Raw genomic sequence first — 17,262 nt, 5'->3', positions numbered from 1 at the left:
GAAATGCTGTTGAACGACATCATCCTGAAACTTCCTGTCAGATTAAAACTGTGTGCCCGACCGAGACTCGAACTCGGGACCTTCGCCTTTCGCGGGCAAGTGCTCTACCATCTGAGCTACCCAAGCGCGACTCACGATCCGCCCTCACGGCTTCAATTCTGCCAGTACCTCGTCTCCTACCTTCCAAACTTCACAGAAGCTGTTCTTCAAGGTTCACAGAAGGGCTTCTGTGATGTCTGGAAGGTAGGAGACGAGGTACTGGCAGAATTGAAGCTGTGAGGAGGGGTCATGAGTCGTGCTTGGGTAGCTCAGTTGGTAGAGCACTTGCCCCCAAAAGACGAAGGTCCCGAGTTCGAGTCACCCTATTCATGATGTGAGCCCAGGGGCGCAGATGCAGGAATCCTGCACCACCATTCAAGGCATGGTCATAGTGGAGGTTGTTTGCTGTTGCGTTCTTCCCTACTATTATGAAGTGTTAAGTATGTAGCTGTGTTGTGTACATGATGTGACGAGTGTTTGTACAGTGTAGTGTTGTGTTTGGCCGGCCGATGTGGCCGAGCAGTTCTAGGCACTTCAGTCTGGAACCGCGCGACCGCTAAGGTCGCAGGTTCGAATCCTGCCTTGGTCATGGATGTGTGTGATGTTCTTAGGTTAGTTAGGTTTAAGTAGTTCTAAGTTCTAGGGGACTGATGACCTCAGCAGTTAAGTCCCGTAGTGCTCAGAGCCATTTGAACCATTTTAGTATTGTGTTTGTGTTGTTATGGATGAAGGAAAGGGAGACGATGAAACTCAGTGCTGGCACATAGACTACTACTCTCAAAGGCCATCAATGGGGCCGCCGTGTTTAATGTCCCCATCTGACAGGTGTATCACCATCAACAGTGCTGGCACAACCATACAAGCAAGCCTTAGCGACCTCAGCTACAGTGGTTTAGCCTTAAACTGTGAAACATAATTTGTCCTACAACAGTATTGACTGTATTGTAAAACTGAATAGAGTAATTTATGTTACTTCAGGTATAGCTTCAAGTGTTCATCTGGCTTGAACAGAATTGGAAGCTCTAGTTACAAACGTGTTGGGACCAAATGCTATTCAGAATGCAATAAATGATCTAAAAACAGAAAATTTATTTTACTGCCTCCAAACTGATTCTTCTGCCAACATAAACAGCCAAAAATGGCATTCAAAATAAGTTAGCAGATTTTTACAAAAACAGCGATGAGTCTGCTCATGGTGTGTTTCAAGCAGTTCAGAAGTAGAATTTATCGTTTCAAAATATATGTGGGCTATGTACCAACAACATAAATGCTAATTTTGGAGTTAACTGTTCTTTGCTTAGAAACATGAGGGATTCGATATCAGATTTTATTAAGAGAAATTGTACGGACAAACATTGCCATAACTGTATGAGACATCCGATGAGTTTTGTATCATGTGACAGGCTGTAATTTTGACAATTTACGCCCACTTTTCCGACTCTGCCATAAAAAGGGATCAACTGAAAGAAAGGCATGAAATGAAATGCCATGTGGGGACAATATGGCTCTCTCTCTCTTACCCAGCAGAGATACATTATTATTAAATTGGAAGTTATTTTGCACGCTTAGAAGAAAACTGTCCAATGATTTTGCAAAATTTATTGATGCTTGACAGTGACATTAGCATGATTGTAGACACATTTAAAATTTGTGTATTAAAACTATAAAATGTCTGGAAGAGAACTTCATAACAATTTAGGATGTATTTATAATTATGGATAATCTTAAAAATACACTAACAAAAAGAAAACAAGATCTATTCTTTTAATATGAAACAGCAAAAAAATTAAACTGGCTTCACCGAAACTGACTAGAAAAATTCATAGAATTTGTTTATTATTTTAGTTTTAGAGCACCTAAAAGAATAGTTGTTTTAGTGACGAGAACTGATTAACTGCACTAAGCGATATAAATTCAAAACTCAATGTTGAATATCACCATTTTTTAACATAATTGCAAATTTAAAGTTACAAAAAACTCCATTTCAGTTTGGATGATCATTATTGGGGAACTGCATTATTAAGCAAATTACGTGATAAAATATAGGCATCTGAAGGTTTTGACGAATTATTCTAACACAAAAAGGCAACAAATATTTAATAAGAGAATGAATGATTTTACAAATTAATTACAAATATATTGTTGATTCCCTCCACTTCAGCTATCACAGAAAGAGTTTTCTTTGCAATGAATATTACGTGAAGAAACAAAACAAAGAAAGCATCTCCGAATTTGGTAAAAAACAAATTATCCATTTATTTCAAATATAGACTGCAAAGATGCTGTGAAGCTGTTTGTTCCTAGATTAGATTATACTTTGACTGACAGTTATTTCTGAAAAATTTCTAAAAGCAATAAAAATATAGTTTAAAGAAAGTAATAAATGAAGTAAATAACACTTTCTTTTCATACAATGTACCGTCTGTTCCTATCTTTAACAACAAATATACTTTATTTGCAAAAAAAAAATAAAAAAAAGGTCTGTCCTACACACGCCAATTCATAATCGGTTTCATTGTTGGTTTCTTAAGCGGGTTTTGACCTCAGAACAATTAAAATCCAATTTCATTGTCGTTTTTATGCGGTTTTTAGCCTTAGGGCAATTAAATACCTATTTTTTCGTATCTGATGTTCTACGACCTTTCCATAGCGGATGCGCTTGCCAAACCTACGCGATCACGCATATCGCACATTATATACAGTTGGTTTAACGTGGAGTTCACATGGTAGACGTCGTATTACGATTCGTCTGTCATTTGTAGGCGAAACCATATGCGTTGTGACGTTTACTGCGCCTAGTGGGAAAAATTTCTTTTTTTCCCATAATATTTCTTACTTCTTCAATAATATGCCGTTCAAATTTGTCATCTTCCAAAGCATCAAGTTTTTAAGCCTTTTGAAACTAGAACTTTAATTATAGTCATCCTGTATATTTTAAAAATTCGAACTACAAAAAGCGCGCGTTGCGCTTTGCTTCAGTCACTCGATACATGCACGCCCTGTTGCGGCAAAACTGTTAACTACACTGACAGTAATCAGCGGTGGGCTGGATGTTTTGTACTGGTAGTGTTACGTTGAGCTAAGGTGTTGTATTTGTTTATTTTTGTTGTTTCTGCAGACATTCACACAACAGTAACTCAGATTTTTGCACATCTAATAGGATATGTATATGTTGTAGTACGATGTCACAACCCAACAAGAGAGTTAAAACTTTGCAAATACTACAGTCTCATAAGAGCGATGTCATAACATGTGATTTTGGCGGAAACCATGCCTTGGCGTCGGGTTCTGGGTGAGTGTGTTAATTGCGGATATCATATCGTATAGTTAATGTTTTACGTGGGTTGTTGCACTCTATTTTACAAAATATGGCACTAAAGACCATGTTTAAGGATACTGTTTTAATTGCCACCTTATCACACAAGCAAACCGCAGATTATAAAGAAAAGCAATGGTGTTCACACGAGAAAACTGGATAAATCTCACAACAAGGAATGCAGTTTTCAAATAACTGGAATTGTTTAACATGTTAGACGCAAAAACTATATTTGTCTGTCCATTATTTAATATGCAAAAAGAGGCGGATTTAACAAACTATTTGTTTCAACTGTGACTCTTATTTCTTGTCGCCTAACAAAATATTGTGATAAGACGTATATGTACTCTTTATGACATTTGTTGACAAAATTCCTTAGTCAACAAAAAAATCATCAGTGGAACTGTCTAAGTGAAAGTTGAGTTTGTCAGAAATGAAAACATTAAACGTTAACAATATAATTTATTATTATATTTGAGTGGTTAATCATCTTCGACTCCTCTTTAAATCTGTTAAATTTATTGCTGTTCTCAGAAATTAGACACAGTGATCCTTAGAACTGCATGAGTATAAAAAGTGGCTGCATGTATGAGAATAAGACATGTTCCGTAAACATTAAAAATTCATGACCAGCCACATTCTAGCTATTTGAACTAGAATTTTCATATCATGGAGTTGTGACTGATTTTATGTGGTTTGTTTCCCATATCAGTAACCTATTAAAATAAAAAAAAAATGTGTTATATGTATATGAACAATTGAGAAAATTTTATGTGCACATACTCATCAGCTAGACAGGCATGTAGTGAAAATCTAACAGGGCACATGCCTGTTGCTTTAAAAGCCTGAAGTTAATAAGCAATTAAATAAGATGCCACCAGACAGTTGAAATTACTGTTTTTTTCTCATTCTGTCTAGACTACAAATTTGTCACTGGACTGTTGTAGCTTAATTAGTATTAAATCATTATGTTCTAAGTTATGCCAATTTGTGTGAGGCAGTCATATGCGATTGTTCCATTATCTTCATAATTCTCTGAGATTATTTCATGAGAGATAGACCACTTTCATTTTTTGTAGTTTATTTACATAGTATGTACAAAATACTTGTCAGAAATTTGCCTATTATTTAATGTAGCTTTTCTAATTTTATCTTGCAACCTCATTAACATATGGCCATCAGTGCCCATTTTTCATGACTTTTTCATTTATGTGTAAAGACTGAAAATTTCTGTTCTGGTAGAGGAGAAAAGAATCACATGTTGTTAAATCAAGTTATCAGATACTGCATTATTTCTTCACCTTTTCAGCATGTTCGAGAAAGCCATGGAATCGTGTGTATCCAGTGCTAGTGCCATGTCAATTGATATTTGTCTTGCATTTTATTCTGCTCATCATCATGGTTTGTCTATGATTCATAATGACTGTTCATCCTTTTCACTTTAAAGGCGTATAAAACAGACAGAAATTATTTGAATGATTGCTGTGTGGTTTGTTCCTTTACTGTATCTAACTCCAACTTTTATATCCTTCTCCCTGGCTTCTTATGCAGACTAGCAGTAACTTTAAACTCAAATTATCAATTTTCTATCACTGAAAACTAGCAGTAGACGGGTTTATTGCCTTTGCACAGATATATGTTTCTGTCATTGATGTGTTCAATTATTTTGTGTTTGGGAGACGTGCCAGTTACTACACATGGTAGGGGTTTAGGCCACACTTCTCTTTGCTGATACTACACTGGTCTTGTAAATAAACAGCTTAGAGCTCAATTTAAATTTCTGTGTTTTGTGTTTGGCAATGGAGTAACGCATCTTTTACTGTTACGCACTTACTTTTGCAAGTGGAGCCCAAGAACCAGCGGTGCCTATGTTTGAATTTGCATTACATGTTTCTAGTTTCATTTTTTTCTTTTCTTTCCCTGAATTTCGGTTCTTTATTTGGATGATAAAAATCTACTCACCAAGCAGCAGAAGATGGAAATACATGAAAGGCATAAAATTACTAACTTCTAGCAGAAGAGGGGGAAAGATTTGGAAGAAAGGAGATGATAAAGCTTAAGGATACATGAAAAACCACTGGAAAAGTCACCAAGGACGCTAGGTTGAGGGAGACTTGCTGATTAGAGGAGGAGCAAAAATGGCTTATTCTCATCCTTTATGGTAAGTTTTCCTTAACCGTTTCCTATATGCTTGAGCCCTACCAGTCTGTTTTCCTGTAAAAACCACCCTCTCCTTTTTTATGCTGTAAGGACAACTCCTTCTTCTGTTGGGTAGCAGTTTTAATTCCTTCTATTTGTTTTTATCTGCTTGGTGATTGGATTTCTGTGTACCCATATTGAAAGTATTTTCAGCTCATTATCACTTATTGCAGATTTAGTTTTTTTCTTTTGGGTATATGGGGCATTGCTTTCTCCAGTTTTCTTGTTATTTAAACTACTGCAAGCCAATGGATGAAAAATGTTTGAGACACAGTGGGAGCTTAACACAGAGGTGTTTAAACTTCAGTAGGGGAAGAATTTCCATTACTAGAATTTGGCTAGTTGAGACACATATGCAACTAATGGAGGTAGAAATATGCAATATCTAAGCTGATGGACACTGTTATCTGTATTTTTAATTTCTTGTTGTTGTAATTATGCAAAAATTTCAGAGACAAGAAAATATGGGTTTATGACTGGCATCCTGGCTTGGGATATATTGAAACCCCATACTCTCCTCTTTTGGGTCATAAGTATGGAGTTACATCAGTAAGATTCTCCCCTCAAGGTACGATGCTGGCTACCTCGTCAATTGATGGCACTACTGCGTTGTGGAACGTGCAGGTACAAGTAGCTTAAAATTTCGAGGAATATATTTATTAATTTACTTTTTTGGAAAGTATATGCAGATCTACAGGGTATCCCAGGAGTAAACGTGAATATTCAGGGATATGACAGTAATGATCAATCTAAACAAGGAAGTCTAGTAAACATGATCTCTAAAATTCACACCTTAAGAGCATTTCTTCATCTTTGATAGTGTGAAACAAATCTCTTTCAATATAAGCTCTTTGCTTTCCATTTTTTGGGAGGAGGTAGTGTAGACCAAAACAAGGAAAAAAATGTGTACCTTAAGAACTATAACACTTGTTCAGTAGAAGAGGTGTGTTTCACAGTGTGAAAGTGAAGAAGCTCATAGCTCCTAAGGTATGCAGTTAAAAGATCACATTCACTAGTCTTTTCTTTAGAATTATGATTTGTCATCGGACACACTGTATACTCATCTTGTAACTTTTTTGTATTAATAGCTATGTACTGGTTATCCCAAAAAACACCAACAATGCTTAGTATGTTGTGCGAGAAGGTACACTGATCAGTTTTTGAGAGGGAATGCATACCCGGAAACACACGGCTCAGGTGCTGGAAAGTGTCGAAGTTTCGGATGGGTATGCATTCCACATTATGTTAGTGCGATCTGTTACTCGTTTTGGGTTTACTGTCTGACATTACAAATTGGCTTCAAACTGCAGACCGTCTTCATCAATGCAGAGTGTACGTCAGTGGGCTGAGCTTTATGCACGTTAGCCAATATGTGTGATTGTCTTTGAAGTATTTCAATCACTCCGTGGACTCGAGCAGTAAGGTCCTCTATTAACATTACAGTTGTGCCATATACCTTACTCTTCATACTATCCCACAGGAAATAGTTGAGAGGTGTCAGATTTGGTGATCAAGCTGGCCATGGAACTGGTCTCCCCCCCCCACACACACACACCAGTCCATCAATTGGGATATGAGATGTTGAAGTAATTCCACATATTGACATCAAAGTGTGCTGGATCTCTGTCGTGTTGCAACCAAGTGTCCAATGGAACATTTGGTGTCACTACATCTAAGATAAGCAAAACATCTCTAATAAATGTGAGATAGAGCAAGCCTGTCAGTCTGTTTGGCAGTAGATATGGCCCAATGATGTTGTCACCAATTATCCTGGACCAGATATTAATATCAATCCCGTGTTTGTGATTTTGAATCACCTGCCCACACAGATTTTTGTCTGCCCAAACATGCATGTAGTGTAAGTATAACATGCCCTCTCCATGTGCATTCCGGGTGGAGTCATTCCTGATGTGGAAAGGGTCCTTCCGGATGCCATGAAGAGCACAGGGTGCAGCCAGCTGCAGGTGGTTGCTCATGTCGGCACTAATGACGTGTGTCGCTTTGGATCTGAGGAAATTCTCTCTGGATTCCAGCGGCTATCTGATTTGGTGAAAGCTGCTGGTCTTGCTTATGAGATGAAGGCAGAGCTCACCATCTGCAGCATCGTTGACAGAACCGACTGTGGACCTTTGGTGCAGAGCCGGGTGGGGGGTCTGAATCAGAGGCTCAGACGGTTTTGCGACCGTGTTGGCTGCAGATTCCTTGACTTGCACCATAGTGTGGTGGGGTTTAGGGTTCCGTTGAATAGGTCAGGAGTTCACTGCACTCAGCTGGCGGCTACACGGGTAGCGGAGGCTGTGTGGCGTGGACTGGGCGGTTTTTTAGGTTAGAAGGCCTCGGGAAAGTACGGGGTGGGCTGCAATCTCAAAGGATGCATGGCAAATACAGGACGTGCTTGGATCAAGGAACCGTCGGAATTGTTGTTGTAAATTGTTGTATTTGTGCTGGGAAAGTCCCTGAGCTTCAAGCGCTAATAGAAAGCACAGAAGCTGAAATCATTATAGGCACAGAAAGCTGGCTAAAGCCTGAAATAAGTTCTGCAGAAATATTTACGAAGTCTCAGACGGTGTTCAGGAAAGATAGATTAGGCAGAATTGGTGGTGGAGTGTTTGTGTCTGTCAATAGTGGTTTATCTTGCAGTGAAGTCGAAGTAGATAGTCCGTGCGAATTGGTATGGGTGGAGGTTATACTTAACAGCCGAACTAAGTTAATAATTGGCTCCTTCTACCGACCCCCAGACTCCGATGATATAGTTGCAGAACAGTTCAGAGAAAATTTGAGTTTCATAACAAATAAATAGTTGGTGGGGACTTCAACCTTCCCTCGATATGTTGGCCAAAATACTTGTTTAAAACCGGTGGTTGGCAGAAAACATCTTCCGAGATTGTCCTAAATGCTTTCTCCAAAAATTATTTCGAGCAGTTAGTCCACGAACCCACGCGAATTGTAAATGGTTGCGAAAACACATTTGACCTCTTAGCCACAAACAGTCCAGAGCTAATAGAGAGCATCATGACTGATACAGGGATTAGTGATCACAAAGTCGTTGTAGCTGTGCTCAATACCGTTTCTTCCAAATCCACCAGAAACAAACGCAAAATAATTTTATTTAAAAAAGTGGATAAAGTGTCACTAGAAGCCTTCCTAAGAGACAATCTCCATTCCTTCCGAACTGACTATGCAAATGTAGACGAAATGTGGCTCAAATTCAAAGATATAGTAACAACACCACTTGAGAGATTCATACCCCATAAATTGGTAAGAGATGGAACTGATCCCCCATGGTACACAAAACAGGTCCGAATGCTGTAGCAGAGGCAATGGAAAAAACATGCGAAGTTCAGAAGAACGCGAAATCCCGAAGATTGGCTAAAATTCACAGACGCGCGAAATTTGGTACGGACTTCAATGCGAGATGCCTTTAATAGGTTCCACAACGAAACATTGTCTCGAAATTTGGTAGAAAATCCGAAGAAATTCTGGTCGTAAGTAAAGTACACAAGCGGCAAGATGCAGTCAATACCTTCGCTGCGCAGTGCCGATGGTACTGTTACCGACGACTGTGCCACTAAAGCGGAGTTATTGAACGCAGTTTTCCGAAATTCGTTCACCAGGGAAGACGAATGGAATATTCCAAAATTTGAAACACGGAGATCTGCTAGCATGAATTTCTTAGAAGTAAATACCTTAGGGGTTGCAAAGCAACTCAAATCGCTTGATACGGGCAAGTCTTCATGTCCAGATTGTATACCGATTAGGTTCCTTTCAGATTACGCTGATACAATAGCTTCCTACTTAGCAATCATATACAACCTCTCGCTCACCGATAGATCTGTACCTACAGATTGGAAAATTGCGCAGGTCGAACCAGTGTTTAAGAAGGGTAGTAGGAGTAATCCATCGAACTACAGACCTATATCATTGATGTCGGTTTGCAGTAGGGTTTTGGAGCATATACTGTATTCAAACATTATGAATCACCTTGAAGGGAACGATCTATTGATATGTAATCAGCATTGTTTCAGAAAGTATCGTTCTTGTGCAACGCAGCTAGCTCTTTATTCGCATGAAGTAATGGCAGCTATCGACAGGGGATCTCAAGTTGATTCCGTATTTCTAGATTTCTGGAAAGCTTTTGACACCGTTCCTCAAAAGCGACTTCTAATCAAGCTGCGGGCCTACGGGGTATCGTCTCAGTTGTGCGACTGGATTCGTGATTTCCTGTCAGGAAGGTCGCAGTTCGTAGTAATAGACGGCAAATCATCGAGTAAAACTGAAGTGATATCAGGTGTTCCCCAGGGAAGCGTCCTGGGACCTCTGCTGTTCCTGATGTATATAAACAACCTGGGTGATAATCTGAGCAGTTCTCTTAGGCTGTTCGCAGATGATGCTGTAATTTACCGTCTAGTAAGGTCATCCGAAGACCAGTATCAGTTGCAGAGAGATTTAGAAAAGATTGCTGTATGGTGTGGCAGGTGGCAGTTGACGCTAAATAACTAAAAGTGTGAGGTGATCCACATGAGTTCCAAAAGAAATCCATTGGAATTCGATTACTCGATAAATAGTACAATTCTCAAGGCTGTCAATTCAACTAAGTACCTGGGTGTTAAAATTACGAACAACTTCAGCTGGAAAGACCAAATAGATAATATTGTGGGGAAGGTGAGCCAAAGGTTGCGTTTCATTGGCAGGACACTTAGAAGACGCAAAAAAGAGATAGCTTACACTACACTTGTTCGTCCTCTGTTAGAATATTGCTGCGTGGTGTGGGATCCTTACGAGGTGGGATTGACGGAGGACATCGAAAGGGTGCAAAAAAGGGCAGCTCGTTTTGTATTATCACGTAATAGGGGAGAGAGTGTGGCAGATTTGATAAGCGGGTTGGGTTGGAAGTCATTAAAGCAAAGACGTTTTTCGTCGTGGCGAGATCTATTTACGAAATTTCAGTCACCAACTTTCTCTTCTGAATGCGAAAATATTTTGCTGAGCCCAACCTACATAGGTAGGAATGATCATCTAAATAAAATAATAGAAATCAGAGCTCGAACAGAAAGGTTTAGGTGTTCATTTAGATAGGTAGGAATGATCATCTAAATAAAATAAGAGAAATCGGAGCGCAAACAGAAAGGTTTAGGTGTTCGTTTTTCCCATGCGCTGTTCGGGAGTGGAATGGTAGGGAGATAGTATGATTGAGGTTTGATGAACCCTCTGCGAAGCACTTAAATGTGAATTGCAGAGTAATCATGTAGATGTAGATGTAAATGTAGGTTCACCCATGAATACCACCAAGGAATTGTGGCTGGAGTACGCATTGTTGTAAATACCACTGCACAGACTGTACCTATCGTGTGTACTCCTCCTCCTGTAATACCTGGAGTTCCTGCAGATGGTATGGATGGAGCCTGTGTTCATGGACAACACGCCACTTCTGTGTTCAGCGCCTGTGCCACCATTGGAATGAAGGTGGCTGGACTGAACATTGTCAGTACGTCCTCCTCCAACTGTAATGTTCGAGCTTAGCATGGACGACCCGCATCACATTTTGGTCTCTGCTGGAGGACAAACAGTAGACCAGGGACAGTATTCGCAAGTACCAAGCACAAAGTGCTATTACTTTACTGTGCAATTTACACGTCTCAGGTAGAAAATACGTACGTACAACTTTTCAGTTTCTCTGAGGCATGTCTCAATGTCTGTGAATGTGGAATGATATTGGATATGTCTGTTTGGAAAATGTTCTGCATATGCTTTTGCAGCAGCTCTCCCATTGCAATCTGCTTTGTTGTATTCAAGCACTGTGTTGATTATTTTTGCAGCTGTGTACTGTTACATGCCGCACTGCTGTCAACAACATTACTGCACTGGTATACCAATCAAGGTCCGCAGTAGTATGTGCACAAGGGCTGTGTACAGGAATCTAGTGTTTGTTCTCGGACTTCGTCGCTCTACAGCACCCAAGCTGTGTGTTTCCAGATGTGGGCTCCTTGAAAACTTGTGGCCTTCCCACACAACATACTAAGCGATGTCAATGTTCTTTTGGTATACCCGGTATAAGTTACTTAATCTGTGACAAGTGTTAACATTACTTTCACAAGCTTTGGATATATATAAAAATTTGTATCAATAATTTAGAGTAAACTGAATTCAGTTTTAAACCTCTGTTTCTCTGGGTATTGAGAGGTTATGCATACTGTTATTTACAGACTGGGAATCGAATTCACACGTTCGTACAGACAAATGGTGTAGCCGTTAGAGTAAGCAGATTTGCACCAGATTGCAGTTTACTTATTTCAGCTGGGGATGATGGCTCTGTTTGTGTATGGAGTATTCGCCACAAAAATCTTGTTAGGTAAGTTGTACCTAATATGTTTCATTTAAGACAAGAGTGTGTCATTGAAGTTGCCAATTGATTATGCATTACCTCTGTTGAATGCTGCACTTTGTATTAAATTAAGTATTGTACCTAACTGTGCAGTCTCCGTGATGAAATTTGGTTGTGATGCAAATTTTCAAGATATAAATTAGTTGGTGACCACTCTTGTCCTAGGTGTAGATCATTCAATACGCGATTGTGCAGCAAAAGGTGTGAATTACTCTTAGAAATCCTAACAGTGGATTGAAAATCCAGTATGAGAAACTTCATAAGATCCTTTCTGGTAGGCAGGGCTGTACTGAGCGCATGGCAAGATAGGCCCCCGCCAAGGGTGCAAGCACAGAGGGGGTAGCAAAATATGACCAGTTAAAGAAATATGATTTAAGAATTAAGCAGCGGAAGTATGAGAGTTCTCCTACCCCTCGTGTTGCTGTCTTCTGCATATGAGAAGAATCCTTTCCCATACACGACAACTGTAAATGCCCACTGTTGTCACAGTGTCATTTATGCAGTGTCATTTCATCCAAGCAGTCTGATAATGAAAAGACTATTACCAAACAGATGTCTACCACTGACATGGTTTATGTGGCAACAATGAGCTCATTTCACACAGCTGCCATGTGCACAGCTCACTCGGTTCACGCAGTTGCTACATTCACAACTTGCTTGTGTTCAACAGGCAGCTCTTGCTGAAACTTCACTATGGTGTTACAGGACCTCAAATGTCAGCAAGCTGATGTTGAAACAAACACAGTATGCTATTTCACAGAAGGCATCCAATTTCTGTCAAGTGAGAACTGGAATGAGACTTGTTTGAGCTAGCGTGTTTTAAAATATTTAACAGAATAATGAGTGTAATGGAAAACAGATCTCTCATATATCAAAACATTTCATCTGACTTCACCCCCTGCGGGTCCGGGGTATTCCTGCCTGTTGTAAGAGGCGACTAAAAGGAGTCTCTCACGTTTCGGCCTTTATGTGATTGTCTCCTGTAGGGTTTGACCTCCATTTTTCAAAATTTTCTCGAAGAGTGTGCCAGTTGGGGAAGATGCCTTACATAGTGCATTGTGTCCATCATGTGCTGGTACCTGTTGCATTCTTCGTTGACTTGGATCTGCACTTCTGCCCATTTTCCAACTGTTTTCCATCAACTGTGCAGGTGCAGTATTGTTTTCTACGCTGACGATGATAATGGACTTATTTGCTTGGTAGTACCTGATATCCAGCATGGTAGCCACTCTGTTGTGGTGGGGCCGCCACGTACCCTGTTGGTTGTAACCCCCTGACCACACAGGGATCGCTCTGCTGCTGCCTGCACCATTAACTCCCCATGTATGCTGAGGAGTAGATGCCCGTCACCCTGGGGCATCGGGACTCACGGCAATGGCCATCCTGCCAGGTGGCCTTTGCTGCGGCTGGGTGGTGCCGGTTGGGAGGGCCACTGGTTGGAGTGGGTGGCATCATGGTGGATGACACGTGATGAAGCGTAGTACATCATCTCTTGCTAGTGGTCAAACACCAGCAGTCTCTAAGCATTCATGGGCTCAATTCAACCCACAGAAGTATGACCCCAAATTGTTCCCCTCCCAGACCACACCATGGGAGGAACGTCAGGCTAAGGTTAGCAGCAGCTCTTCTTTGCCCTGGTACCTTGTATGTCTGAGAGCTGATGTGGAATCTTTCATGACTATGAAGCCTCAGTTTTTTGTTGAGCATTTAGAGGACAAGTTTAGGGAGGTGGAGAGCTTGTCCAACATGAGATCTGGATCAGTCTTGATCAAAACAACATCCTCTGCCCAGTCATGAGTGTTACTCGCTTGTGGCGAGCTGGGGGATGTTTCTGTAACCATCACACCCCATGACAGCTTAAATATGGTCCAGGTTATCATATTTCACAGGGACCTTCTTTTGCAGTCCAACGATGAGCTGCACGCCAATTTAGAGCGCCGAGGTGTACATTTCACTCGGCATGCCCACTGGGGTCCGAAGGATAATCAGGTTGCCACCGATGTCTTCATCTTGGCCTTTGAGGGTGATACATTACCTGCAAAGGTCAAGATGATGGTCTACCACTGTGATGTAAAGCCCTATATCCCTCCCCCAATGCGGTGCTTTAAATGCTGGAAGTTCAGCTATATGTCTTCCCGCTGTACTTCCAGCGTCACATGTCGAGATTGCGGACGCCCATCACATCCCAATACTCCATGTGCCCTGCCTCCCATCTGTGCCAACTGCAGAGAGCACCATTCGCCTTGCTCACCTGACTGCAGGATTCTCCAGGAAGAAAGGAAAATCATGGAGTACAAGACCCTGGACCGACCGACCAACTGACCGACCGACCAACTGACCGACCAACCTACACTGAGGCTAAAAGGAAATTTGAACGCCTGCATCCTGTACATATGACATCATCTTATGCTGGTGCTACAACAGTTCTAGCCCCATCAGCTCCACCAACCCCAGTCACCTCTCGGAGCTGGAAGACTACACCTGCTCCCTGTTGCTCCTGCACCACCTACATCGGGAGCAACCCCCCCCCCCCCCCCCCCAACCCCCACCATCCACCCCAACCATCAAGAATACCAGTACCCACTTCTGTGGCAGACAAGCTAGGAAGGGGTCCCTCGGGTCACTCCCTTCCCAAGTCTCTGCTAGTGGGAAAGATGACACCCAGAGCCCAAAAGCAACTGGTTGTAGGGCTTCACGCTCATCCTCAGTCCCAGAGACTGAATCAGTGAAGTTATCTCAGTCAGGGAAACTCAAGGAGTAGCGAGAGAAATCCAAAAAGAAGATCCCTTTTGTGGCGGTGTTCGTAGCGACAAACACTTGGCTGTAGAAATGGCTTACGAAGTCACCGCCACACTTTTAATAGCGGGCCGACCGGTCCGCTGGAACAGTAAACAGAAAGATGAAACCCCAAACACTCTGATTAAATAAAAGTCGGTACTTATCTTTATTGATGAAGATACATAAACACAATAGTGAACTCCGTGTCTACAGAGATCTGCCTAGTTCGAGTCGGAGCGGCTAGGTCAGCGTCGGCTGACGACAAACAACAACTCTGCTGCGATGAACACACAACTGACTAACAAGTACACAATTCGGTGGTGAGTATACAACTGAGCGGCGAATACAGAACTGTCCTAGCGCTCGCGACTCCAGCGCTTAAGAAGCCAGAAGCCAGCGGTGGCGCGCGCAGACTTGCGGCGATTTCCTGTCTCGCTGGCGCTGCTTATGCGGACGGCGTCCGGACTTTGATGCTGCCAACCGTTTGGCAGCGGGCTCGGGTGGCATTACTGGCTAGGATATAACACTCCTCCCCCCAAATCGCCGGACCGTCGTTGAATAATGACGTGGCAAGCGTCGACGGCGGGGGAGGGATCTGGCCGCAGGCGTAGCAGAAGAGACCGGGGCGGAGACTGTTGTCGGTGGCAGTCCCCGGTCCGCACCCCAGCATTGGCTGAGCGGGGCCTCGGGAAACACCGACTGAAAACCGAGGTCAGGGTGCACGCCTGTGACTACGGGCGCAGCTTCTGGTACTGGACGCGACGGGGCGTCGGGACCCACGAAGAGAGGCAGCGTCTCCTGACGCTGCGTCGACGGCTGCTGAGTGGGCGCCGGACAAGGCGCTGCGGTGTCAGACTCCTTGGGGGTGCCCAAGGAAAGCGGCTGCAGGACAGGCTGCACAGCCACTGCTTGGGAAGGCGGCCCGGCTGAGGGGTCGACGTCCATCAGCTCCGAAGGCGGTGGCGACTGAAGAGGGACCGCAGGTGCCGGAGCGACCACCTGGGGCGCTCCCGGATGAAGCTGCGCGGGAGGCATCAACGGGACGGGCTGTCGGCGTGGTAGCGGCGACGGCTGCTGCTGCTGCCCTGGAGGCGGCAGCGAAGTCGGAAGGCGCGGCTGGAACCCGCCGCGGACCAAATCTGTGGACAAAGAACGAGCGGCAGAATCCGGGCGGCCAGCGCGGCGCAACTGGTTCTGATGCCTCCTGTGCACCCCAGTAGCACCTTGAACAGTATAAAAACCGCGACCCTGGACACTTATCACGGTACCACGTTCCCAACGACGGCGACCGTGATAAACTCTGAAAAAAACGGCGTCGTTGCGCTGAAAACGCGTGCGATACTCAGAAGCGGCTGGTCGATCCGGGGGGTGCAACAACCGTAGGAGGGTGCGATGACGACGGCCGTGGAGAAGCTCCGCAGGCGAAGGGCCGTCGCGTGGCGTGGTCCGGTACGACGACAGGAACGTGATGAGGGCCTGCTGACGAGAGTGCGTAGCACGAAGGCGGTCCATATGATCCTTGAATGTGCGTACAAAACGTTCCGCTGCACCATTCGATTGAGGGTGGAACGGCGGAGTAAGAACATGGCGAATGCCATTGGCAGAACAAAAACTTTCAAATTCAGCAGAGGTAAATTGTGGACCATTGTCAGACACTAAAACTTCTGGATGACCCTCAATACAAAAAATTGAAGTCAACGCCTGTATAGTTTGTGCAGACGTAGTAGACTGCATGGGCACAACAAACGGAAAATTACTAAATGCATCTATCACGATGAGCCAACGAGAATTCCAATATGGACCAGCGAAATCAATATGCACTCGCTGCCAGGGACCGGCAGGGCGTGCCCACTCAAAATAGCGTTGAGGCGGAGCAGCTTGGTGTTCGGCACACGTCGAACAATCTGTAGACATCTGCGTAATCTGCTTATCAATGCCGATCCATGTACAATGATGGCGGGCAAGCTGCTTGGTGCGGACCACTCCCCAATGACCTTGATGCAACAAGTCGAGGACCTTGGATTGGAGCACTTGGGGAACCACTACACGAAGCTGGTCATTCTCGGTGCGTAACAGCAAAACTCCGTGCGAAACAGACAACAGATGATGTTGCGGATAATAGCGACAAACCACAGGATCCGATATGTCCTTTGCCTTGGACGGCCAACCACATTGAACAAAACGTAATAGTAAACTCAGATGAGGATCCGTAGCTGTCTCACGTGCCACCTGACGATAATCAATCGGAAAATCCCGGAGGGATTGATGCTCATCGGCGTCAATCTGATGGCAAGAGTCGTCAGAGGAATCGAAGACATCATCCGCAGCAATCGGCAATCTAGAAAGCGCGTCAGCGTTTGCATGCTGAGCTGTAGGGCGATACAGTATCTCATACTGGTATTGTGATAACAAAAGAGCCCAACTTTGTAGTCTCTGAACTGTCCGCTGAGGAACTGGTTTAGACGGATGAAACAGTGAAGTCAGGGACTTGTGATCTGTTACTAAATAGAATGGTCTACCATAGAGGGAGTGATGGAATTTTGTGACA

General features: G+C 43.1%; 1 protein-coding gene across 1 annotated transcript in view; it reads left to right on the top strand.

Annotated features, from left to right (window-relative positions):
* The first annotated feature begins 3,075 nt into the window (after positions 1–3,075).
* The window catches only part of LOC124721998 (WD repeat, SAM and U-box domain-containing protein 1-like), a 227,842-nt gene continuing 213,655 nt past the window's right edge, over positions 3,076–17,262 (top strand). Inside the window, exons 1-4 of the mRNA XM_047247174.1 lie at positions 3,076–3,123; positions 3,218–3,331; positions 6,007–6,178; positions 11,758–11,903. Of these exons, the coding sequence (XP_047103130.1) occupies positions 3,222–3,331; positions 6,007–6,178; positions 11,758–11,903 (428 nt within the window). The 5' untranslated portion in view covers positions 3,076–3,123; positions 3,218–3,221. The remainder of the gene's footprint in view (positions 3,124–3,217; positions 3,332–6,006; positions 6,179–11,757; positions 11,904–17,262) is intronic.

This window comes from Schistocerca piceifrons, chromosome X, assembly GCF_021461385.2.
Source record: "Schistocerca piceifrons isolate TAMUIC-IGC-003096 chromosome X, iqSchPice1.1, whole genome shotgun sequence".
NCBI lineage: Eukaryota > Metazoa > Arthropoda > Insecta > Orthoptera > Acrididae > Schistocerca > Schistocerca piceifrons.
Note: the sequence above shows the minus strand (reverse complement) of the source record. Positions and strands in the feature narration are given on the sequence as shown.